General features: G+C 37.1%; 3 protein-coding genes across 6 annotated transcripts; 1 reads left to right on the top strand and 2 right to left on the bottom strand.

Moving 5' to 3' along the window:
* Positions 1-1,323: 1,323 nt before the first annotated feature.
* LOC145238699 (uncharacterized) lies at positions 1,324-7,108 on the top strand. 2 transcript variants are annotated; one of them, XM_080101941.1, is made up of 2 exons: positions 1,324-1,692; positions 5,275-7,108. In XM_080101941.1, exon 2 carries the CDS (start codon positions 5,295-5,297, stop codon positions 6,864-6,866), a length of 1,572 nt encoding a protein of 523 aa, XP_079958067.1. In that variant the 5' UTR covers positions 1,324-1,692; positions 5,275-5,294; the 3' UTR covers positions 6,867-7,108. The 2 variants fall into 2 exon arrangements, with proteins under 2 accessions (XP_079958067.1, XP_079958068.1); XM_080101942.1 differs by having other exon boundaries at positions 5,272-7,108.
* A 3,092-nt stretch (positions 7,109-10,200) lies between these two features.
* Positions 10,201-17,463, bottom strand: LOC145238926 (uncharacterized). 3 transcript variants are annotated; one of them, XM_080102214.1, is made up of 10 exons: positions 17,251-17,463; positions 15,643-15,968; positions 15,133-15,362; positions 14,623-14,842; positions 14,175-14,288; positions 13,532-13,687; positions 12,898-12,995; positions 12,115-12,237; positions 11,188-11,317; positions 10,201-11,040 (listed from the first exon to the last, which is right to left on the bottom strand). In XM_080102214.1, exons 4-10 carry the CDS (start codon positions 14,743-14,745, stop codon positions 10,684-10,686), a joined length of 1,101 nt encoding a protein of 366 aa, XP_079958340.1. In that variant the 5' UTR covers positions 14,746-14,842; positions 15,133-15,362; positions 15,643-15,968; positions 17,251-17,463; the 3' UTR covers positions 10,201-10,683. The 3 variants fall into 3 exon arrangements, with proteins under 3 accessions (XP_079958340.1, XP_079958341.1, XP_079958339.1); XM_080102215.1 differs by having other exon boundaries at positions 13,565-13,687; positions 14,623-14,755; XM_080102213.1 differs by having other exon boundaries at positions 14,623-14,755; positions 17,251-17,462.
* A 3,204-nt stretch (positions 17,464-20,667) lies between these two features.
* LOC145239131 (LIM domain-binding protein 2-like) lies at positions 20,668-22,621 on the bottom strand. Its single transcript, XM_080102414.1, has one exon. The coding sequence runs from the start codon at positions 22,532-22,534 to the stop codon at positions 21,392-21,394; it is 1,143 nt and encodes a 380-aa protein (XP_079958540.1). The 5' UTR covers positions 22,535-22,621; the 3' UTR covers positions 20,668-21,391.
* Positions 22,622-24,870: the final 2,249 nt, after the last annotated feature.

The raw sequence follows: 24,870 nt of genomic DNA, 5'->3' as shown, positions 1-24,870 counted from the left end.
CCAAAAAATCTACAAATGGTGATTTTGTTTCAACTTAAAGTTTGAGGTTCCAAGGGTTGGGACTGTCCAAAGCTAAAAAGGCAACACGTTTTGCAAGTTTAAACCCATTTTTCGGCTGCTTGGTATCTGCTTTGGAAAAAGTACGATGTGAAGCAATCTTCTTAATTGCAGAGCGGGATTACCCATCATTTATGTCCAGTAAAAGCAGGGCACTAAGAATAGGTGACACCTAAAAAATGGTAGCCAACAAAAAGCAATCCCACTTTATTTTAACATTAATTTCAGATGCGATTATAAAAGAAGTTTTTTTTCTGTATTCATGCAGCCTATAACTACTAAATTCGTTTTCAAGTTGGTGGTGGCAGTACCTTATGTCAATCTTCGCTTGTATGAAAAGCTTAGAAAAAAATGTATACTACATAAATGCAAACTATTTTAAGTGCAAAGCCTGCTTGGAAATTTTACATTTCAAGATTTATGTAGCAAGTCTGGTATTATGCCACGTGAACTTGTCGGCGTGAAATTACGATATTATCTTAAATACCGTCCCTGTGCGAGTCAAAGATTGTAGCTTAGATAATGTGGGTCAGTCATGACAAAAAGATTTATTTAGTCAACGTAGAAGGGTAGAATTTGCCAACACTGTGATAACATGTGAAAATGGAGAAATGAAAGTAACTGAAATCATTACTGTTTGTATGCATATACTACATGTTTTTCTCAAGCAAGAATGACTTCCGAGCTTAAAAACGCGCCCTTAGGTTGCTTTATTACAGAACCGAGTTTGTGGTACCATAAACCGGTGTAAACAATGCGCGATCGAAGCCCCGAGGCAACGCGGTAGAACAATCCACCGAATTCTTTCAGAGATATAGAGTAACGCGCCGCCTTTTGATAAGTTCACGGATATATAATCAAGCCGAATGAGAAGCCATTGAAGTATTAGGTTATCAGGACGACTTTCGCAAAGGAGAAAAGTGTAATAATTAATTCAAACTTTTAAATTCGATTTGTAAAAAGTTTAAGCCTTTGTCGGTGGGCAATTTGCAAAATATTTGCTTAGTATGATATGAAACACAAAGGCATCCTACAGCAGCACCGGAACATTAACAGTAGCTGATATTTGGATGTTGTGTTTACCACATGTGAAGGTTTCTGTCGATTTTAAAGTTGGTTTAACTTCGCGCCTTGTTCACATGGTTTTAAAGCACGATAAGCATCTGCGTAAACGATGTGTTATTGAAAAACTATTGATCTTTCGGGTACAATCTTTCGACGATTTAGTCGCCTTTAATACTGGCTTTAGTATGTCGTTTATATAGTTGGTATAACCATTAGTGTAAACGGAATCTAACTTCTATGATATAGCGATTAATGCGCGTAGTGTCAAACCGGTAGCCTCGAAATCTGTATTGATTGTAACCAAAACCCTCTTAATTGCATTAACGCGTAACAGTCTTGCGTACCGGTAGTGCTTGACCGCATCACAATAGTGTTCTGACATCACAATTACAAAGCGTGCCAGGCGTGGTCGGTGAGGCAAGAAATGGCCTTTTACGAAGAAGTTGTCGATCAACTAACTTCATCAGTGGCAGAGTAACCAAGTATGTTTGCTTCTTCCCAATGTTAGTCAAGGTGTAGGCTGTTAAGTCCACAATCACGTAATTTGAAGTTTGGAGCACAACGATGAAGGTAAGGTATTTGTTCAAAAAAATGTTGAAAGTGTGTTTATTTTTTGTTTTTATTAGTTTTGTTCGTTTCGGAAACTAAACACATTTGATAAAATAACTGACATGTTAATACTGTCAGACAAACTATGTACTAAATGCAAATAAGTAACGGTGTCGTAAACAGAGTTTGCCACAATAAATTTGCGTCTGACATTCACATTTAGAAACAGACAATGACAAAATGTGACTGTTAAACTGATAACGGTTTATCGCAATTTACAACGCTATCGCTCGAGGCAGAGGTTACAATCGCGTAGACATTCAAGCTTAAATCGTTGCAATTACGTGCTCGGCTGTTTTTGTCACAACATGACCGCGTTCTCCAAAACCTTCTCCACTCCTTAAAATCTGGCCCTTCCCTTGGATTTACAAGTGGTCTGAACAACTGACTTATAATCTAAACTAAGTTTGTCTGCATAAAAGCAATCGTTTCCCAAGCTTTAGCAAATAGCAGTGTCGACAAGTTGCAATTGGAAATATTGCTGCATTTTTAATACTGAAAAGAAAGTGTATGACTTAATTCGTATGGCTTAAATGAAGCCTGACTTGTAACAATTTAAGTAAGGTCATGACCTTTGTGTAACCAATGTTCTTGCAGTATTCCGTTAGAATAGCTCGTTCTGAACTTGCCTTTGGGTGTTTCAAGCATGTAAACAATGAGCGTTTAAAAAGAGGTTTGAAGGTAATTGTACTTTTGCCCAACATATACCCCTTAAAATTTTGCAACCAGTAAAATACAATACTTTTGGAGCTTTTCTGTTCAAGGAGAAGTCATGGTCAATAAAGATGTTACAGGTGTTACTTGCCGAGACAACTTGTGACCCAGGGCCAGGCTTTTCAGGCCTTGCTACTAATCAATGCGTTGAAATGTCAACGGACGTAGAAGCACAAGTTAGAAATTAATTCAGAGAGAAGCGAGCGAGGTTGAGTTGTATTTAATCACATTTAAATCTCAACAAAAATCGATAAACCAAACCCGATTTAATTACAAAGCCTCAACGCATGTGAGCGTTCGTGCGTGACCAGCGGTAGTAATTTATGCTTGACTGATTCCGAACGGAAAACACTGATTTATTTTTTGGGGCGATTAGATGACATTGCTTTGTATATTAAGTTTGCTGAAATTGGCAATACAAACCACCTATGATCCAAATTTTGTAACCTTTTTGAATTGGTTTTTTAACGTAAGGAATTTTTTGTGGTCGCAAAAGTGAAAAGCCACGGATGCTTTCATACCGGAACTTTGTTTGCATATCAAGTAGTTTTGTAACACAACATTATCTCCAGGGCGTCTTGCTTTGGCCACTATAAATTAATTTTCAAACATTCGTTTTATCTTGTAAGGTTACAAAAAGTTACTTATTTTTGGAAACTTAACATGTGGATTGAAAGTTATGACACTTTTTGTCGATTATTAAAAATAGACATCTACGTACGCAAAATGCGGAGTGAATGCATTGTACAAAAATCTCCAGTTCTATTTTAATCGGCTTTGGAAGGTTTTCGGAAAAGTCTTGCACTTGCACCTGTAAAAGTCAACTTGATTGGTAGTTTTCTTCGTACACCTTCCATGTGATTAATGATTGGAATTTAAATCTGTGGGTTTTGGCTGGCACGGCTTAAAAGCGACGAAAATGTCCTTTCTCACCCAGTCATTTCGACAATCGCTGCGCATCAGGTCAGTTTAGGCAATTTGGTTGGCAAAGGTGGAGTGACTTTGAATATCTGGTATTTTTTTGTAGTTTATGCGAAATACCAAGTAAAGTAAAATTTTGAGTGAACTTTCTTTTGATATATGTTGTAATATAAAAGACAGAATATAGGCATGATGTAATTAAATGCGCCATGGAAATATTTTCACAAGTTATATAGGACGTAGGCAGGGGGTGGAAAACATATACGTAATCGCAGATTAGGAAGTATCCACTAAAAGTGAAAACTTCCCCCACGCTAATTGCAGATTTGTGTAGGCCACATACTTGACTTGACCGCAACGTCGTAAATCACCTAAACAGCGCCATTACCGGGTCATGTGACAAACTGCGAGAGGGGATGATTTGCTTGGTCAATGTTGTAGAAAGCAAGTGGTCAACAAAAGATATACGGCCCCCGTAAGCGCACGCGTCACACTTGCTTTTTTCTTTAGTGTAACAAAGCCGAATCTGTGCAGGTGTCTCTTGCAGTTGTAATCAATTGTTGATAATGTCAGCCCGCAGGTATAGAGAGATTTGTGGTGTAGAGTGCAGAACAGTGAAATGTATGGTAGGTTCGGTATGACATCTAAGTAGTGGTGAAGCGGCTTAGGCACACCATATGCAAACGAGATGCACACAAGTTAATAAAAAACAAGCATAACAAAAGTGTTCTACGATTCGCACCATGATTTAATACATAGATCACAGCATCATGAGTTTAGAAAATGCGGTTGCAACAAATTTTTGTGATTCATGTAAAACGAGTAGAACAGTAAGATATAAAACCCGCCATACTACACACATTTTCATGAGAATAATTGTTAAAAACAGATAAGAAAAGGTCGTTGGTCGTGTAACATTTAGTGTATGTAATGAACTGACAAGCCCCCATTGTTCAAGGTGCAAACAGTTTACCAAACACAAAACGGCAAGAAAAGTGATTGTCCCACCCAACGATCAGCCGCGGGGCGTGTTTCAATCCTCTTCGCTTCAAATTGCAGCAAAATTGGCTCACAATCGAAGTGGTCACTTATGTAGTTGGCATCCTATATATAAATTTTGCATACTAGTTATAGACCAGCCCATGAAAGGAAGTTGTTTTCAAAGCAAGGTATGAAGAAGCAAAGTTTAGGAAATTTGCATAATATGGGTATAGCATGAAGCTGTGTGGATTTTTCCCCCTCAGATGTAAAAGTTTTTAAAAACAAAAAAAGAGGAAACTAAACCAGATGACTTTTAATTTTTAGTAACAGATGATTTATCATATTTTTTATAACCCTAGAAGTCTTACAATTGACACGTTTTGGGGTTTATCAAGTCTGTGATACCAAACAAACATGTAAACTTAGATCAGCAGGCTCACGTAACATTAACAAGAACAACACATTGTTTGAAAAAAGCGCATTTTTAAAAGCCTCGTTTCGGCTATCGTCAGAGACCAGGTTCAAAAAGAAGAACAAACAAAACATGTCATTTTAACCCTTTTTAACTACATTTAACTATGCAAACCACTTTTTTATCAAATGATACAACCTTTTTGAACTTGTTTACATAATATTTTATACACATAAATGTAGTTTTTGATCAAACTTAAAATACCTTGTTTGTGTTCAGTGATTCATACTTGATCCTGTCGGATTGGTACAGAATTGCAGTTTACTTTTGACCGTTTGCGTTGAGACATGATTTTAGGTGTTTTCGTGAATGATAAAACTGCCCGGGGCAGCGGATGAAGACTTAAGTTTCTTAATGGATCGTGTCGATTGTTTGAGCTGGACCAACCTTTGTACTTTACTAAGTCTGTACGAAGCTAAATAACAAAATTCAACACAGTTGTTTTATGTCAGCAGATTTTCATAATATCTGAAAAATGCCAAGACGAACTCCAATCATACCTGGGCCAACGGGAAGCCGACGTTTACTGAGAGCGTTGCACACTGAAATGAAAGAGAAAAAACTGATACAGGAACAGAAAGTCGCACCCTATCCGGACTCTGGTGTCCATAGTAATAGCAGCTCTGACGTCAGTGACGAGCCGAACGACTCCGGTACGCTTCGTAGAAAATCAAAACACCAACATCTCTTTACAATGCCAGAAAATGCGATTGAAGCCCAACAGGCTGAAAGCAGCACTTGCACTGACAGCGATGGCTCTGATGCTGAAATTGAAAGCCGTAATGACGACCGAACGTCATCAGACGATGACGTCACCGCTGGTAGTAACTTCCACAATCCCCGTCGCGGTGTTTGGAACGGTCAACAAGGAAGAGGTGTAAGACCTGGAGATAACAGAAAAAATCATGGAAAGTCACGTGACGTAAAACTCAACGAGGGCCCTGCTTACTTAAGAAAAAGAAGCGACGAAAATCATAAAATGAAGAAGAGAACCGAAGATATTGTACTTTCTGAAAAAGATAAGCTGGAAATCCGAGAAGGTTATCAAAAGTTTGTGCTTAACGGTGAACAAATGACTGGGACCTCTTTTAGCTCGCGTCCATCGGCATTCACGCGTGTTCAAAAGCCCCTAGGGACAAAAAGCGAAGAAAGCGACTCCGCTGATGAACTTCAGTTTCCGTTTGAAGAAGCAGCGATCGGTAATGGCGAAATAATGGGAGTACGCGAAGCAAAGCGCTTGGAGAAGGAAACTAAACAAAAGACTAAATCACGGAAGAATGGAGTTGCTGAGGCCAAATTATTGGTGTCCGAAGCCAAGTTGAGTGAATTTGCAGCAAAACTTTCTGCACGACAAGCAAGGATCGATGAAAGACACGCTAAGATGTGTAGAAGGCGTGCAGTGCTCAAGAGCGCCGAAGAGCGACTTCAGGCACTGGAGGCAAGACTTGATGCCGACGAAGAAGAACACCGGGATCGTGAGAGGAGAGTTAAAAACCGGGAACGACGGGTGAGGCAGGAAGAGGCGGGACTTCAGATCAAGGAGTCGTCACTGAAAAAGCGGGAGGTGGCTGTGACGGAGACAATCAAGGATATTGAGCGAAGGAGGAAGTTGGTGGAGGAGAAGGAGGAGATGTTGGGAGCAATGGAAGATATCATGAAAAAGAGGGAAGTTCTGCATCGTGGCGAAGATAAGAGTAAAGTTGGACGCGCGGTTGGTTCTTTGGGCAAAAAGATTCTTCGTTCAAACAAGCAGTCAAATCACGTGAATGAGTCGACCAATCACAACGAAGAGCGACACGAGGCAGAGGACCACACAAAAATTACGAGAACACGAGAGGATCGAATGTCAACAGGGTCGTATAAACAAACTGCCCCAATTCCTACCCCGAGAAAGTCAATTGAAAAGCGCCCCGACACGAGAGGTCGTTCTACTAGCTTAAACTCTGACGGAGAAGATGACGTCAAATCGCAACGTAAACCTGTCCTGGTAACCGGTTCTTTGCCTAGATACCGTGGGCAGAAGGCAGTAATGGGACTTTGGTTGTAACTGCAACATGAAGAGTTTACAAAAGTGCACAATGTATGTTTGTAAATTTATCACCACTATTTGCTTTTCGATTTTTTCGTGTACTTTGGATCAAATGTGAATGTGCAAAGGCAAGTTTATTAAATAATATTGAAAAGAGAACACAAATCAATTCCTGGTTGCTTTTTGCTACTGATCTATTACTAGTTTTTTCTCCGTCAAACTCGTTTCATGTTTAATAAAAGTATTAACTGCCTTTTTAACATAGAGTTAATGTCATTGTATGAAAAGTTGTTTTGTTTGTTCAAGTACAAACTTTGAACCTTGACAAAATACTTCGTTCTTTAGTTAAATCAGGGGTTCCCAACCTGTGGTACGCGAAGGTTTTTCAGGTGGTACGCCAGAAGCTTCCGTATTTTTACAAAAACCTGGATTCACAACTTTATATTTTGTTTATCTGGTTTTGTTTACAAAAAAAGTTCTATGAAAGTACGGATAATGGTGGTAAGGTGATAATGCAGGAATGTAAGCAGGGATTTTCAGTCATGATGAGCATCAAATCTAAAAATCTAAACCGACTAGGTGCGCCCGGAAATGACTTTCGAAGCGCTGTTAGCAAATTTACACCGCGCATCGACCAATTGGTGGATAGTAAACTAAAATCTCATTAAAATTAGTTAGTGCTTTAGTAGTTTTTGAGTAGGCCAATATTATTCTCCTGAATAAAATATGATTCGATCAAATTTGTTGTTCGAAACGAACTGGTATACGTATACGCGTGGTAGTACAGAGCGTCCAAGAGGTACGCGTTCGTAAAAAGGTTGGGAACCCCTGAGTTAAATAAACTTTAACAGCAAATATACCAAAGAGCTTTACTGATTTTTATGGGTTCCCTTCCCTGAAGGGGCACATATGGTTTTGTCCGTATTTTTTTTCTTTGTTTTTTTTTTCTTTGTTATGTCCAACGCTGGTTTGTAACGCTCGTTTGGTCAAGAAAGAGTGCTTCAAATTTTACCAAATTTACACAGATGTTAGCTATTGATCCAAATTTGATCCTCCTGAAGACTCCGAATAACACAGCGGGTTCACCCACAGGCCTCCTAAACATTTGTTTTAAACGGATGTACTGACTAAAGTACATAATCTAGGAATTTCGTGCTTTCTTGGTTGGTGCAATGTAAAGTACTTTAAACAATTTAACTTTTTATTGGATTCACCAATTTTTCTCCCATTAAACCCCGAAATAATCGGTGTTAGTTTTAGGCCAGAAATACAAGCTCTAATAATGTGCTGAAATTTTAAACAATTGTTTGCAGTAGGTTACTCGTTTAGTTTTAAAAAATTTGCTTTAATCAGCCAAATAATAACATTTGCAGCCCATAATATGTGTAAACTGTCAGTCAGACAAAAGTCCCAAGAGAGTAACTCACTGGTTTATGATTGAGAGCAGAGCGAGAGTGACCAGCTTGACGGTCGGACAGACGTTTTACGAGACAGCTATTTCGGTGATTAGAAATCAGCTGTATTTGCGCAGCAATGCCATCTCGTTTTATTAAGTTATTAGGCGCTTTTTCAGTTTTGGCGAAGGAAAGATGAAAAAATAAACTTGACTTTTTCGAAAGCCGCGATAAATGGTCTTTAAATTCTCGTTGTCAGCTCGGCCGCGTCATGACCACGGGTCACTAAAGGTCAACTTAGGTATTACAAACACAGTTAAGAACGATTTTTCGTCATAACGTAGCTTCTTTATTTTTGGACAAATCAATTCGAGATTCAATACGAATTGAGAGGTTACTGCAGGTCAATGGTACTCGATTTGCGAAACAAAGTTAATGGAAAAACAATTTATTATGTATACCTTTATAGCAAATTGCTTTTTAATTTAGATTGTGTGTAATACAACTGTTAAGTCTTTCCAGGAAAATTGTGTTTAAAAACTGACCTTGGACGACAATATCTAGGTCAGTGCTTGTCAACCTTTAGTGAAATGGTACACCCTTTTAACGTTTACTCAAACATTGTACACCCTCCAAAACTGTAACTTGTGATTAACTTTACAATGCAAAAAGAATCATGACTAACAAGAGAAATATTAAATTATGACGTCACAAATGAAATAGCAATTCGCAAGCTGCGTACTAGAGTTTCTTTCCCGGATCCGGGAATCCCGGACAATTTCAGCAAAAAATTCTATCCCGGGATTTTCTCTTTTTGATTGCTTTTTAAGTTGCACTCTTCAACCAGGGGTGCGAAACCCACAGGGTTTCCGTGAATTAAAGGATTTCCCGAGGTTTCATGTAACAATTCAAACAGGAATGATAAATAATTCTGTTGTTGCAAACATTACAACAGTGTTAGAACCCACGTTATAGCTATTTAGTTTGTCAATTTCGCGTTATAGCTCTCTCTTTAAAAATTCCAAGACGACCGAGTGGTTATAGCACTATCGACGTGTGTCACAAGCTTGTGGGTTCTAATCCTATCTCGGTAGCTTTTTTTCCCTGAGCAAAAAACTTGAGCGGCATTGCCCAGTGGAACATGATGAGTTGGAACTAAATTGGACTCATCAACCGCCTTAATCGAAAACTGATTTCAATTAAAAAAAATAATTTTAATTTTAAAAATATTTTTAAACTTGGAATATAACAGGCAGCTCTACGGCGGCCTCGTGAACATAATGTATTTATGCTTAGCCGGCCCACTAACAATAAAAATGAAGCAAACAAACAAATGTTTTAAATTTGACAAAAATAAAATAAAATCCCGGGATTTCCCGGGATTAAGGTTGTTTTTGTCCCGGAATCCCGGGATAAGCCAAAGTGGCAAATTTGAGAAACCCTACTGCGTACACTTGAAACACAGGTGTACCATATTGTACACTCCGCTCTAAAACACAAACCTGCCTGTTATGATCCTTGGTCGTAGGTGTATTGTATATGGTACACCCCTTCAAAGTCGTACACCCTTTAAAAATCATGGTACACCCTGGGGTGTACGATACACCCGGTTGAAAAGCACTGATCTAGGTCAAAGCAAGAGATTAAATTGAAAGTGTTTTTTCGTTCTTTTTTACTGTTTTTGTAATTATATGACAACAATGATGCAAAAAGAATACTGACAAAACTTTTTTAAAGTTGGGTTAATGCTTTTTAATAATTTGTCCTTAAGAATCTAAAAATAACCGCAACATTTGTTTGCCGCAAATCCACACAAACACGCGTGTGGGGACACATTCGTTTTTGTTTGCAAAATGAGGTGTATAGTAAATTGGTAAATAGGACATAGAATATATAAAATGAAAGTATTAGGAAAGTCACCTTTCTAGTTTTTACTAGTTAGTACAAAGAAACACATATAATTTGTTCACGAATTTTATTTGTAACTTGCAACAGGGTATTGCACTCTAAATCTGTGTGACACTACAACAATTGCAGGAAAATATAAATTGCCAATTTAAAAGTTCAACGACAGAAAGTATCATTTTTAAAATCAATAGTTTAAAGTTCAATAGTTTAAACGATAAATGCACATAAAGTTTAGGAATATGCCGTAAAAAATAAGGCTTCATAGGCCCATGGTAAGTAAAAAGAAAAGCAAAATTTTGCTGTAAAATGCGGTTGTTCGAAAACGACAAACGTTAAGAACGCAAGAGTCTTCAATTAGTTTTATCTTGTTGTTCCAAATCTAATATTTTAACTGTAAAATATTCCTAACACAAAAATAGGAGTACCTCAACCCCAGCATCGAAATACGATTTTGGATCATACTTAAAAAAATCGACCGCAATAAAACAATATTCCCTTCAGAAGAAATAAAATCAAAACGTTGTGCAAACGAATCACCACATCGACATTGATCTGAGGTGCGTCCAATCAGATCGTCGTAACGACGGGTGGGCAACACTAGGTTTGCTTGAAATAGCTTTGGGATGACGAACGGTTCCTGGTCTTTTGATTGACAAGGCAATAATCGCAGCAATTATTACAAGGAGCACCAAAACAAGAATAAATATACAACAACGTTTTTTTCGGTATTTATGCTGGAGTTTAGTTGCCTTTTTCAGCTGATGTTTGCTCGATTCCACATAATCAGAGGATATAGTGAGATGGTGCTCAATGCGATCCACGATTGCCCCTTGTTCGTGAACAATTGTCGACATTGTTACGAAAGCATCATGTAGTTGAGAGATGTTTTTCTAAAATGTAAAACACAATGCGTGATTCGTAGCTGAAAACCAAACCTTTCGAAATACCTTACAATAGCCTTTTTTATTAGTGCACCACGTTTTCTAAAACACAAAAAAGGAAATTTTTGCTTTCTCCTAAACGACAATATTTTTTACCTCGAGAGCAAGAATCTCCTTCTCAAAGTGTTCGACCTCCTTCAACCGTGCTCGCATTTCCTGATTGACTTGTTGATCATCAACAATGTTGCTATGTATGAGTGGAACCATCTCACCCTCATCCAAAGCTCTGAATGCACAAAAAAGATGTTGAATATTTTTTTTATCTTTATTTAAAGAAACAAAACACTAGTTAACAAGGAAGATGGCTTTTCTATCTATCTGCAGGGTTCGGGCATGGTTTAGGGCTTATACTTTCGGGTTCGGTCAGGTTCGTGCTCCAATTTCAGGCCCGTTTACAACTCTGCTATGTCATATATAATGATCAACAGCATGATTATTTCTGACGTTTATTTGCTACCAAATTTAAAATACAGATCGCTAATGGAGTTTCCAGAAAGAATGGACAAACTATTTTTTAGTCGAAATAAGACAAACTTGTATGTCTTGTTTGTTGCAAGCATGTAGCTGCTGGAGCGATGAAATATAAAACCACTTTGGATATTTTTACACGGATTTGGAAAATATAAAAGTATTTGGCCCGCCCGAAAATGTTTTGCAATTCATGCGGCCCGCAGTAGTAATTAGGTTCCCCCCACCCCTGCTTTAGCGCATTAAAGGGTATACCTAAATATCACGTTGAATATTTAAGGTGAAAGGATAAACCTAATAAAAAGTTTAATGATGCTTTAAATATGATGCAATGCATCAATAAAAAAAGTTTGAAATCCTGGAGTCGTGTAATTTGGGAAGTCGAGTCGTTAGATTCAATCAGGTTTTCATAACGAAGGAAAACATCGGCGTCAGGCAGAAACACATACCAAAGTAATGTGCCAGGAATAAACTTTTACTATAACAAGTTGGGAAACGATCTAAAACATTACTGGCATTTTGTGTTTATCCTTAACAATCATCATGGATGCAAACCTGTCCAGCTCTTGTTGATCCAAACTTCGTCCGATGATTGACATTTGGCGTTGAACTTTAATACGGGTCATTTCGTTATGTTTCTTCTGCACTGTGTAATATTCCTTCACAAGTTCTGCTAACCTATAAGTAACATGTTATATCGTTATTTCCGTTGGCAAAAAAATCTGAAGAAACATAAGTTACCACCTAATGTTAATATCCCCAATCCCAAGTTTTGTTAGTAAACTAACCCTACTTAACCCAATATTTTTTTGTCACTACATCTATTTTAAACTTCAGTGTTTTCTCTCCAAACTGTCAATTTCCTGACATAAAACGTGGGTTGCAAAAAATCAACAAAACTTACAGTAGGAATGTGTTCTTTGCCTCTGATAAGTATCTTGTTTGAAATCAACACCAAAATTATAACATTTTTAAGTGGATATACAAGTTTCAACTTACCAGACACTTTGAAAAAGTACTAGTGACATTTTATTGACCGAAATAAACATACCACACAACACCATGTACATATGCATGACAACAGACATTACATCAAAGGAGCAAATGCCTTTCTTTAAGATAAAAAAAACATTTTGTTGGTGTGTCACAAGCCTAAAAGTTCAAACAACACCGGAGCACAAATTTCAACGTGTTTGCAGACTTAACAATGTGAAACAACTTGCAAAATCGTACCTCAACTTCACGCTTTAAAGTTGGCTTAACCCAGTCTTACAAAAAAATTTGGATCATAAAAACTATAAAACCAAACTTGCAGGTGGACATATGTTAGGGACACACCTGAAGGACAAAACTCCATGCAAAGTCAACTTAATTCGTATTTCAGCTGGTATTGATATGGAAAGAAGAGTTGTCAGGGAAGGCCGTTTCCATGAAACCTGCAGGTTCATTGTGTTTAAAAACAAGTTTAGAGTTAATTGTTAACAAAACAAGTAAAATACACACATGTTAGTGAAACAAAGTGAAACTAGTAAAATAAAATGGTTAAGTTTGACACAAAACACACACCAAGCACTGATAAACAAAAAAGTTTAGGCTTGGGCAGTGTGGACAATGGCAGAAGTGTTCAAAATAGAAAGTCATTTTATTTCAGTTTAAAACCAGAAAAAACAAACATTGGTGACACTATTTTTGTACATAAAAACATGGTCGCATTTTTTCTACTTTCTTTTTGTTTGGATACAATATGGACATCACATATCCAAGTTCTACTTTGAACACACCTTTTGTGTTAATGGACTCACAACAAAACATGCAATTTCAGACACAAACTGTTAATGATAATATCCACTAATAGAAATGTCGCAAAACAAAGTGTTGCAAATATTGTGTATTTGGATTGTTTAAACAAGCCCAAACAATGTTTATGATTCAATAATTTTGCGACATATCTATCTTCACTGCCCTCAGTCACCTGAACATTCGGTTCACTCTGACTCCAACGCACTGTTGCCATGGTGGGTTCAGGTTGATAATATTTGATGGTTTCTTGCTCCGTTAAATCCATTCGTTGCAGAATGGACCTGGTTTTGCGAGTCAGGGCAGTAAATCTGTTCATTGTTGAAGCTACCTAATAATACTAAAAGTTGTAATGTCTTTTGTTATTAGCTCAAAATATTTACCAACTATGAAACTGAATAAATGTTCTATATGTATTTTGACAAAACACCTCAAGCTGTTATTTAGCCTGTAGTACATGTACCACTAGTGATATGTCAGTCTCAACTGAGCCAATGTAAAAGCCTTTTTAGGGCAACACTGAGTTTTTGGCATTTTGAAATTGCTCACTTTGCTAGTTTCAGAAATATGATAGCATGGCGAAGAAAAATAGAACTATCTCTTGCTTCACCCATTCAAACAGGGTTTAGTATGCAATTATGCAAAGATAGAAAAAGTTGTTAAAAAAGGTGGTACGGAATACATATAAGGTCGAGAACCACTGAATTCTAATGTCATAAAATGTTGCTTTGAAATATCTACAAATCACTGTACAAGTTTACAACCACAATATTACAATAGAGTATAATAATGTATCTCATCAGTAAAAGAAGTCATACTTGTTTTTGTTGTGCTGATTGAGATGATGAACTTGCTATCATTCCTCCATAATGAACCTGTAATTCTTGCAACATTTTGTCCATTTCCAGAAGGAATTTTTGAACCTTTTCCGCCTAGCAAAAAAGCAACATCATGAAAAAATGTTCAGGTTAAAAGCCTTCACTTTTATGCTTCATTTTTTGCGGGCCTTGTATATATGACATCATAAACCCAGTAGCATGTCACAAAAAATATGTTAATGGACATAACATAGTAAACTCCCTAAACATAATCAATGTTTAAGTTTGATATTATACCCAAATATTGAGCAAGCATATACAAAAAATGCCAAATTATTGCTAGAATTACATATCAAAATACATTTGCCAGAATCTGTGCATCTTTGAACTAAAAAGCCAATATTAATCCTTACATGGCAATAACATGATTGAATCTTATTGAACTTACCCTGCTTAAAACCATTGTCATCTCCAATGGCATTGGAACTTCTTCATGATGTTCAGGTTCAAAATATTTTGAAGGGTTTCGTCGTGCAAGCCTCAACAAGTCAGGCAGGCGATCACGAATCATACCAAAAACTCTGTAACATTAAACACATAGCTACAATACCTTTCACTTTCTGCGAAGAAGAATTTAATTGGTCAGATGTAAGCAAAACTCCTTGTGTCTGGTAATAAGTGTAAATGATAAACATGTTTCACAAGTTGAAGACAAACAACTTTTCTTTTAGCATGAAATGTCAATGAATTCATATAATTTCTAATAAAGGCTAAGCCATTTTCCTGTCTTAGCTCACAAACTAACTTGGCTAGCTTTGATTAAAATTAAATAGATGGAATAAAATTGTCTTTGTACAATTTAACCTAATTACTACATATTTTGTATCTTAGTTAAACACTTACAAAATTACCAAAAAATAAACAAAACTGACACAAGTACAGTTGTAAAAAAACCAACCTTGTTCAGGCCATGCAAACTTTTCAAGCCACTGCAAGTTCCCACACAAAATTTCTGCTAAGTTTGGTGGCCGTCTGTTGCAAGATAACAAAGCGCAGGGAAACGACTTCCTGGTTAACTTCGTATCCTGCTGCAGTAATTGATCATTGTAACCCATCACGCAGTTCGTGCAGCTTGGATGGTATATTGAATCACATTTAGACATCACTGCTTTTCATTGGAAAGTTTTCCTGTAAATTCCAATGAAATACACTCACAAATTGCTGATTGGACTACAATGATCAAACATAATTAATTGACTAAATGCATAGTTACTTTTTGCTAAAAAGTATACAAAAATGTTTCAGTGAAGTCTGCAGAAATTTTGAAACCAAATATGTCTAAATAAAAAATATTTTTTTTAAAACATAAAAATTATGATATTACACAAAAAACGATTTTTGTTCAATATTTATTCTACACAAACTTAAGTTGTAAAGCAAAGCCTACAGTAACTTACAAAAAACTTACTATGCTTTGTTTTGCTGGACTGGCTGTAATGTTTAGATGATTTAAAAGAATCATTTCCTAACTTCCTTTTGTAGGAACTGTTGTGTTTCTGTTGCATGCTTTTGTCTGAGTGCAACTTTGATGCAATGCCACTGGAAGATCCCCATTGTTTTTCATTTTGCCTGGTCTCGCTTTTAGTATTTTGGGGTTTGATTTTGTCACCATCTTCTTTAACTTTTCTATGATGCTTTTTTTGCTTTTCCTCTGTTGTTTTTTGAGAATACAAAACGCTAGACAAAGTCCGTCGAAGAAACTGTTTGTTTGTAGATGGAACAAGTTCCTTTTGCCTGAAAAAATAGTTCGTCTAACACGCCTATTTTATAATCCAAAAAATCAGCTTTTTAAGTACCAAGCAAATACAAAACATACATAAATATATATCAGTGGGAAATTGTTGTTGCATAATAAAGAACAACCCACACCACACAACAAATAAGAATTTTATGGTTCATCTGTTGTTTATGCTGCAAACAGTTTTTGTTAAAACAAACTGTACAGAATGTATCCAATATCATTGTCCACAATACACACAATGACACACACATAAAAAATTTATATAGTGCATTATTGTTTGCTAATATACATCTACAAATAATTCAATTCAAGTTCTACTTTAACAATTTAAAAGTGTTAGCAACTATTTACTGAAGTTTGAGTTGACCAAACTTAACACCATTTAAAACAGGGGTCTCAAACACGCAGCCCGCGGGCCGCATGCGGCCCTCCAAAGTATTTGTGCGGCCCGCGAAGTAACTTTGAGAAGTTATGTGTTTTACTTAAGCGGAATACCCTGTCAAACCAGTAAATTTACACAATACAATCATTCTCTAGTAGTGGTATATGCAACATTTAAATGGCATGATCGAAATACCACATCTTTAAAATCAGCAATTGTAATGGTTGCGTCATATTTGTTTCATTGTTGTGTCACTGTATGCCATTGTTTCCACACAAAGCACTAAAGTAGAGTTGGCTCTTTCACTTTGCAACACCGTATATTTGTTTTTTATTTATTACAACATTGTTTTTTAACAAAGCTAATGGCATTAATGAACATTTCCCTTTTTAATGACGCAATATGACTGCTGATATTACACTATATTACACAAATGTTTCGATAGTGCGGCCCTCGGCTTACTTAAAAGTTTGTTTTTGGCCCTCAAATCAGTTTGAGACCCCTGATTTAAAACAACTTTACTTCTGCCACTAAAAAGTTTTAAAATGTTGCAACACAAAAAAGCAATGTCCATGTACTGTTTGGTTATTTGGAAGCAAACATCCTCTAACAAAGTGCATTATATTTCTACCACTAGTATCATTTCAATTCAAATAGTGTTTGTCATCAGCTGCACTGATGGTACCTTACAAAATCAAAAAAAAAATTGCAGAATATCCTTTTTCTTTAATTTAAAAAACACACTTCATTTTATCTCTGTGCATTGCCAGCTGTGTGTGTTACAGTGTTGTGTATACTACAAAGTACACATGAAGTACGCTTACTTATTTCCAAAAAATGGTTAACCAGCAGTCCAGCATTACAAAAGAGTAAAAACATGAAACAAGTTTTACCATCCTCTTGGTCCCATAGTTGCTGATCTCTCCCTTCCCCGTTTTGCCTCTTTTAATAATTCCGCAACTGCCAATTCCTCCAAAGCTTTATCGTCCATTATCAAAAATTTGTACCAATTTGTTAAATTAATTAGTTGTTAACACTGCATGCCTTTTAAATTAAATAACGCAAATGATCAACAATGATGTGCTGTATCCATCACCATTACAAATTTACAAACAAATGCGGCAATAAAATTGTCTTTGCACAACAAAAAAGTACCGGCATGTTACGCATGAATGAATAGTGACAGCTGTGTTTTGATAGAAAATTAATTATTTGTGTTTATTGAGATTATTATTTCACTACTTCGGTAAGGCAAACAGCATTAAAAGGGTATTGTATTTAATACTCTTTAGGTAAGACAAGACAACTAAAGTCTTGGTTAGTACACGCTTTGTTTTTGGTCAGGAATATTAAAATAGTTGGGTTGGGACTTCAGAGCGAACTAGTTTGGTTCCGGTTCCGGTTCAACAACAAACAAAATATACGGTTCAACTCTGGTGCGTTTTTTTAAAAGAATGTTATTTACGATTCGGGCTTAAAAATTCATTCTATATCTGGTTCACCGGTTCGTGTTCAGTTCCGGTTTGAATTTCTGGTTACCAGCAGCGAAACCTTTTTCCTCAAAACTGCCCCCAAAAGCGGAACTAAAACTAGATCAAAAACAAACCTAAAATATAGGCTAATTTTATGCGACTTTTTTGCATTCATGAAACGATATGACTCTATGATAAGAAATTCTAATTGTAGGGCGCAAATATCGGAAACGTGAACATTTTTTGTTAACATTTCTTTACTGTTGACATGAGTATTTTCAGAAACGATATAGCCTACCGTCCGTTTATTGTTTGTTTAACCAGGGAGTCATACCGGAACTGAACCCGAACCCGCGAACCGGTTTAAGCGGTTAATTTCATTAAACTCGAACCAAACCCGAACCGCTAATTACGATTTCCTAAAAACCCGAAAGGAGTTGAACCCCATACTTTGTATGGCGTTGGACAGGAACCGAACCAGTAAAAAATGCTGTTTTATATTTAGTGATTTTTTATCAAAACAGCGCACTGAAGAATACGGGAGATATAACACTTCTAGGGAGTGACAAAAATAACAGTTCACGGTCGAAATTCTTTTGGAGTTTGAAGGCCAAGTAGGTGATAGGTAGAATTAAATGTAAACGAATGAAAATTTAAATCGGTTTAAACCGCAAACCGGTTTGGACCGGATAATTTGCCCAAACCGGAACAAAAACAAATTAAACATTTTTAAAAACCCAAACCCTCCAAAACAAAACACTGAACCCGAACCGAACCGAACCGAACCCGAACCCGAACCTATATAACAAGCGATTCGACTCCCTGGTTTAAACCACCAATATTAAGGGCTACAATTAAATGATAAAACCACTGAAAATTCGACTGTAGCCTTTAGGCTACCAAAATTTATGTGGACGCGTCCACACGCGTGTCCCTCCTTTCTTGTTGTCATAAGCACGTGCCTACTTGCTACTTTGTCAATGTGTCATCTCGCTCAGGGCAATCGCGACCCCGTGATGGGTATGTGGCTATGTGCACAACCTTTTCGCTATGACGGCCGCATCACATATCTTTATTTCACCAACGGCGGCCAATGCCTGCTTGCTTGTGTTTTAAAATTACTTATGTAAAGAAATACTTATATGTTATACATATACCTTTTAATGGCGCATAAAAAGCCCAGAATAATTTCTAACTTGATACACAGATTGGCGGTCTTAGCTTATTTAACGTCATAATCTATATTGCTGTGTCGCTTTTGCTAAACGCCTTTTCGCATTGTTTGCACACAATAGGCATAAAAAAGTCTGGCGCATATGGCTACTAGGCTGGTAATACTCTTCTATGTTCCACAAAATGTGTTTAGAGCAGTTTGAAAATCAATACATTTGGCAAATGAGTTTGTATTTAGGCTACGTCACGGCCGCCAGTAGGCCTACATATATTCTAACAAACATGTTCACGGGCGCACAAACTTGTCTCTGTACTGCCGCAAGGTTGTGCACCCACAACCCCTGGTTTCGCCTATACACGGGAATTACGTTTAAACAATTAATAAATGTACGCACGTATACCATTTATTGTGACTGACATAATAGCGCATAATGTTTCACGACCCCAAAATTATATCCCCAATTGGGGTCGCTACCCACGGTTTGAAAAGCCCTGATCTAGCTCTGCATCAACACTTGTTCCCTCATACTCCCAAGAATTATGTATCACAGGTATAATTATTTCACATATATATATATATATATGACTATCAAATTTAAGAAATAGATGAATAGCTGGGTTTGGCTCTGAAGCATCGATGCAGATCAGCGATCACGGCAGATTTTTCTAGCCTACGTCTTGTCATATGGTGGTGAATGCTTGGTGACCGGCTTATTCGGTATAACGCCTTCAATAGGCCTGGCGAATGATGATCAAATTCAAGAGGGACTGTGCGTAAACAATTAAGCGCCTCAGGTTTGTAACCTGGGATGGAATAAAATAGCTTTCCCCGAAATAGACACATACATCCATCAGAAATTTACTCCGATAAAAGTCCACGATTTGGCATGTAAAACGATGGTATAAAGACTTTTTTACATGCGCACAGCCGAGCGTTAAAAGGGTGGAATAGTCGAAACAAAACTTTGAAAGGGCATTTTTTTCGTTTGACTTTTCCAGTAGTGTAGAATTAAGCAAAAGTTAAACCTGCTTCATATTTTTTACCTTGCGATGTTATGATCTTACAGACCGCAAAGGAGTATAGACATTGGGTGATGGAAGTCATTTATCTGTTGAACTTGTTTGTTTACAAATACGGTCCGTGTGAATTTGTGGGTTCATGTTCCTATTTTATTGAACGTTTTATTTTTTATCCTCGATCGCAAGTCCTTTGGAAAGCCAAGAAGTCTCGAACTACTTAGAAATTTAGGGCAAATAAAATTGTAAAGTGCGCCTGCCGAAACTCACATTGTATGAGCAGGGTTGCATATTTTCAAGAAATCTAAGTAAGTTAGGAGTGGGATTTTGTGAGCCCATGATTTGATATAGACGTTTTTTACTGAACACTTGTTGGTAAGTTATTTCAAGCATATCTTAATCTTCTAACGGATAATGTGAGATTGGACAAACAGTAATTGTCGTTTCTTGTCTGTCGGCGTACATCTAATTCCCAGTCAGACAGTCGTCAATAATTTGACACCCCAGGCAATTTACATTAGACATGTGTCTTGCAAGGTATAAAATCATGGTTATTGCAAACCATATGAACTAGACAAAATAAAGCTGGACCAACCAAAATTGGATGCTCAAAATTGTGCTTTTCTACACCATAAACACCATGATATGTCTAAGACTGAGGACAAATTTAATGACACACATACATGTTTCACAAGCAGCACCAAAGAAAGTGACAAGCAACAAAAATGGAGAACACTGCTGAAGCACCATATGGTTGCCACAAAACAGACATTTCACCATGTCACAATATCAGACAGTGGCTGAAGTGAAATAAACATAGCTTCAGGCAATAAGCATGTACACAACTGGTAGGCAATAAACCTTTTGGAAAACCACAGTTTTGGTAAAATCTGTTTTACAAAAACATACCATTTAAAAGGTATTTCATACTTATGGTAATGAAACCAGGACATACTTTAAAAGTTTCATAGCTCATCCAAGTCGTATTTTTGAACAGATTACAGCAGCACTTAATTTTCCTGTACTTTAGCTACTGGTGGGCAAAAAAGTATTGTGCCAACATAGCTGTTCTAACAATAATAACAACTATGAAAAAGGTAAGAAAGTGCCACAAGGTATGAATCAGAAAAACAAAACAAACAACTACAACAACTGGCTGGAGAAAAATGATACATTTTACAACAATGAAAGCATTAAGTTTCTGGAAATGGTAAAAGACATGCATCATTACGGGAAACAGTAAAAATGATTTTAGAAAAAATATTCAATCATAAACAGACTAGGATTTCCAAGGCTGTTTTCACACCAATATTTGTTCAAAATACAAAACACACAACTTAATGTACTTCAATTATGTGGTGGAAATGTGCCTTCAAGTGCTTGTGGATAGTGGGGGAGTTGTGTACAGTGGTGGTGTGGAATTACTTGAAACATCACCTGGTTCGCTTTTTACATGGGGAGCCTGTTGCTGTATTGTGGACGGAACACTTGTAGTTGGCTGTTGCCATTGAGATGGTGTATGAGTTGGAGAGGAAACACTCGGAAAACTGGCAGCAGATGTGTCATGGTCTTCTGATTTTACAGGGAGTGGAGTATCAAATTGATTTTCAAGTCTGGTAATCATTCTTTCATCATCCTCACCAAATTCACTTCCCATCAGTGTAGGTTCCCCAACCATCATCACATCAGACGTAGTGAAGACTTTTTTCTTTTGTCCCTGAACTGCATTTGCTGGGTTTGTAGTAGAGTTTTTACGCTTTCTAGATGGCCTTTTAGTGCCAGGGCGAGCAGTGTCGGTGGGTGGATTCAGCATTCTTTGCCACTTTTGAAACAAGCAGCTTTTTAAACAGTCCCTTGGGTCCATATTGCATGCTTTTTGACGTGACATGAGCTCTTTCATGGGTTCAATAATCACACACATTTTAAGGTAGTTAAGCATAGCTGATGTTAGGCCTTGGCGAGTTGTGTTTTTGCACAGATCCTCTAACATGCCTGGATTTTGCATTGGAGCTTGTTTGGGAATGTACTCCAAATGACTCCGAATTGCAAAATGCCAAGATCTAATTCTCATGAGTTCATCAGCAATAAAGTCCACACACAAATGACCTTCTGCACATACTTTAGTTGGGACAGGTTTGGTATGGTGCGTGACCATAGTAGCTTGCTCACAGTCAAGGGTTATTCCTGCATTACTTGGAAAATCTTTAGGATGTCTTAGCACAATGTTCATGTCAACAACACCACTGTCAAACATGGTGCGAAAAAAGCGTGGAATCAGAGTCCGCCCAATGGTATAACGCTTCAATCCATCTTCCAGAAAAAACGAAAGAGTAAAGGTAGCTTTGTCATCAAAAAATTCTGTAGCAAAAGCATTCCACCACTGATTATCACAGTCCTCCATTCTTTCCTGTAATCTTCGGTTCATCTGATGGATTCTGTAATCAGGTGGCACCATGCATGGCATAGGTCGATTTGGCATGTCCATGTTTGGATTGCTGTTGGGTCGAATAGGCATTTCAAAACAAATGTAAATATTAAATGACTATTCGGAGAGCAATGTTTGTTAAACTCCCTGAAATAAAATTTTTGCAGTTAAAGTTTACGCACACAGGAACAAACACTACAATCCAAAAATTTAAAACAATTGAATATTGGCTCAAATTGTTTATTTGACTTGTAATCACAACTCAATTTTATTGTCAACTTGGCCAATGAACTACATGTGATAACAAAAGTTACTAGTTATATTTTTTTTTAATACATATTTTATTATTCTGAACAAAACTTAGAAATATCTAAGATTTCCAAAAGCAAAGTTTTTAAACACCATGTATGGATCTGTTCATAAGTTTAATGATGAAAATAATGGCCCGAGTAGATGTAAAAAGTGACATGGTTTATGGTTCAAACATTTCGGCAAATGCTCATGCCATCATCATTGATATGAAGGGCCACATCAGTTACACCAGTTTATATCGACTTGAATCACATAAAAAATAGATATATAAGAGTTAGCAGTTACTGACATGAGGTTGTAGCAAGGTGTTAGCGACCTGCATGTGTGCAAAGTATGGTGAACAGGTGCTGACCAAGGGTGTATGTAAATACCACTTGACCGCTGTGACCGCTGTGGCCAGCCTGTACACACTTTCTAAATGCTGTGGCCAACCTGTAAATACTGCGTGACCGCTGTGGCCAACCTGTAAATAACATGCGGTATACCATGCGGTCACATGTGGTAGCATGCGGTGTTTAGTGCCACCACTGACCAACCACAATAATTTCAAACACAATATTGAGACAGCACTTTACATCAAAATGCACAGTAAATAAGTAAATACTTTGTACACATGCAGGTAGCTTACACCTCGCTACAACCTCATGTCAGTTTTATATGGTGTTTCACACTTTTATATCAATATTTTTTTTTTTGAGTGACTTAAGTCCATATAAACTGGTGTAACTATTTTTTTGCTGTTTTGTTGCTTTGAAATGACTTTGGTTTAAAAAAGATAATAGACTTTTCTACTAAAGTTTTATATTTAGGTTCAGTGGACACATTGGCCACCATACATAAAATATAAATCTGCAATGCAAACAGCAATTCTGGAAAACACTTTTTCTTACCTAACACATTTTTTTGTACTATTATGTTTGCTGATTACATGTGAAACTAACGGTTGGGTGCTTCGATTAAACAATAAACCTCTATAAAATAATTTAAACACACACATGACATAAGATACATTCAAATATTTTTTAAAAAACACATTAAACTGTATTGTTTAAACCTTAAACATCAACGCTTAGCTAGCAAAGAGGACTCGCGGAGTATACCAAACTCCCAAAGTTTACGAAAATCAAAGGAGAATTGACTAAAGCCACAAGTCCAATGAGGGCGGTGCAAACTTACTGCGCGCATTGGACGCACTGATCTCAATGAACCCTTTATAGCAGTGGTTCCCAAACTATGGTACGCGTACCACTAGTGGTACGCGAAGGTCTCCAAGGTGGTACGCGAGCGGGGAGCAACTTATTCAGTTCACACCAAACGATCGCAAATGATCTTCTAGTGATTATCGTAAACATTATTTTAATTTACACAAGTTACGTAGAGCGTGAAATTTTACCCTACTAAATTCCAATTCCTTGGTGTATTGACGCATCGAACTGTAAAGCAGGGTTTCTTTGTGACGAAATAGGTGTATTATGACGTAATGAATCTGTTATTACCACGTAATAAATCCTTAAAGTCTGACTTTTTTTGTTTAATATGGGTGACACTAAAACGCTGAATGGGCGGGACGGGCGGGAGATGGCGGGACGTCGTGAAAACCGCTGAATATCGGGTTAAATTGCTGACGGTTAGTGCTATTAAGGTTGGGATAAGGTTTTATAATAGAAAATCATTAAAAATAATTCCCCCGGATACCTTCCGCGACCGAGCGAAACATTCAGCGGCCGAGGGAAACATTCAGCGGCTGAGGGAGACTTCCCGCCCAAGCATTTTTGCTGAATGTCAGGAAACAGCTAAATAAGTTTTAGGCAGGGACATTTTTTGATTCACATACTTTTATAAAACCTCAACCCAACCTTAATAGCACTAACCGTCAGCAATTTTCCCGATATTTAACGGTTTCCGCGACGTCCCGCCCGTCCCGCCCATTCAGCGTTTTAGTGTCACCCTTTAATATTTGCGAGCCTTTTGTTACTAAAGGCTAAAGTTACTAAGGTAAAGTTAGTTAGTGAAGTTTAGTAACATTTTTATTCATTAAACATTTTGCCTATCATTTTTTTATTTGTGAATTCTGGAGTTTTCTAACAATTATTGTAGATGGTACGAGAACGCTG

The sequence above is a fragment of the Phallusia mammillata genome, chromosome 7 (genome assembly GCF_965637545.1).
Source record: "Phallusia mammillata chromosome 7, kaPhaMamm4.hap1.1, whole genome shotgun sequence".
NCBI lineage: Eukaryota > Metazoa > Chordata > Ascidiacea > Phlebobranchia > Ascidiidae > Phallusia > Phallusia mammillata.
The sequence above is the reverse complement of the archived record's forward strand: the minus strand, read 5'-3'. Positions and strand labels throughout refer to the sequence as shown.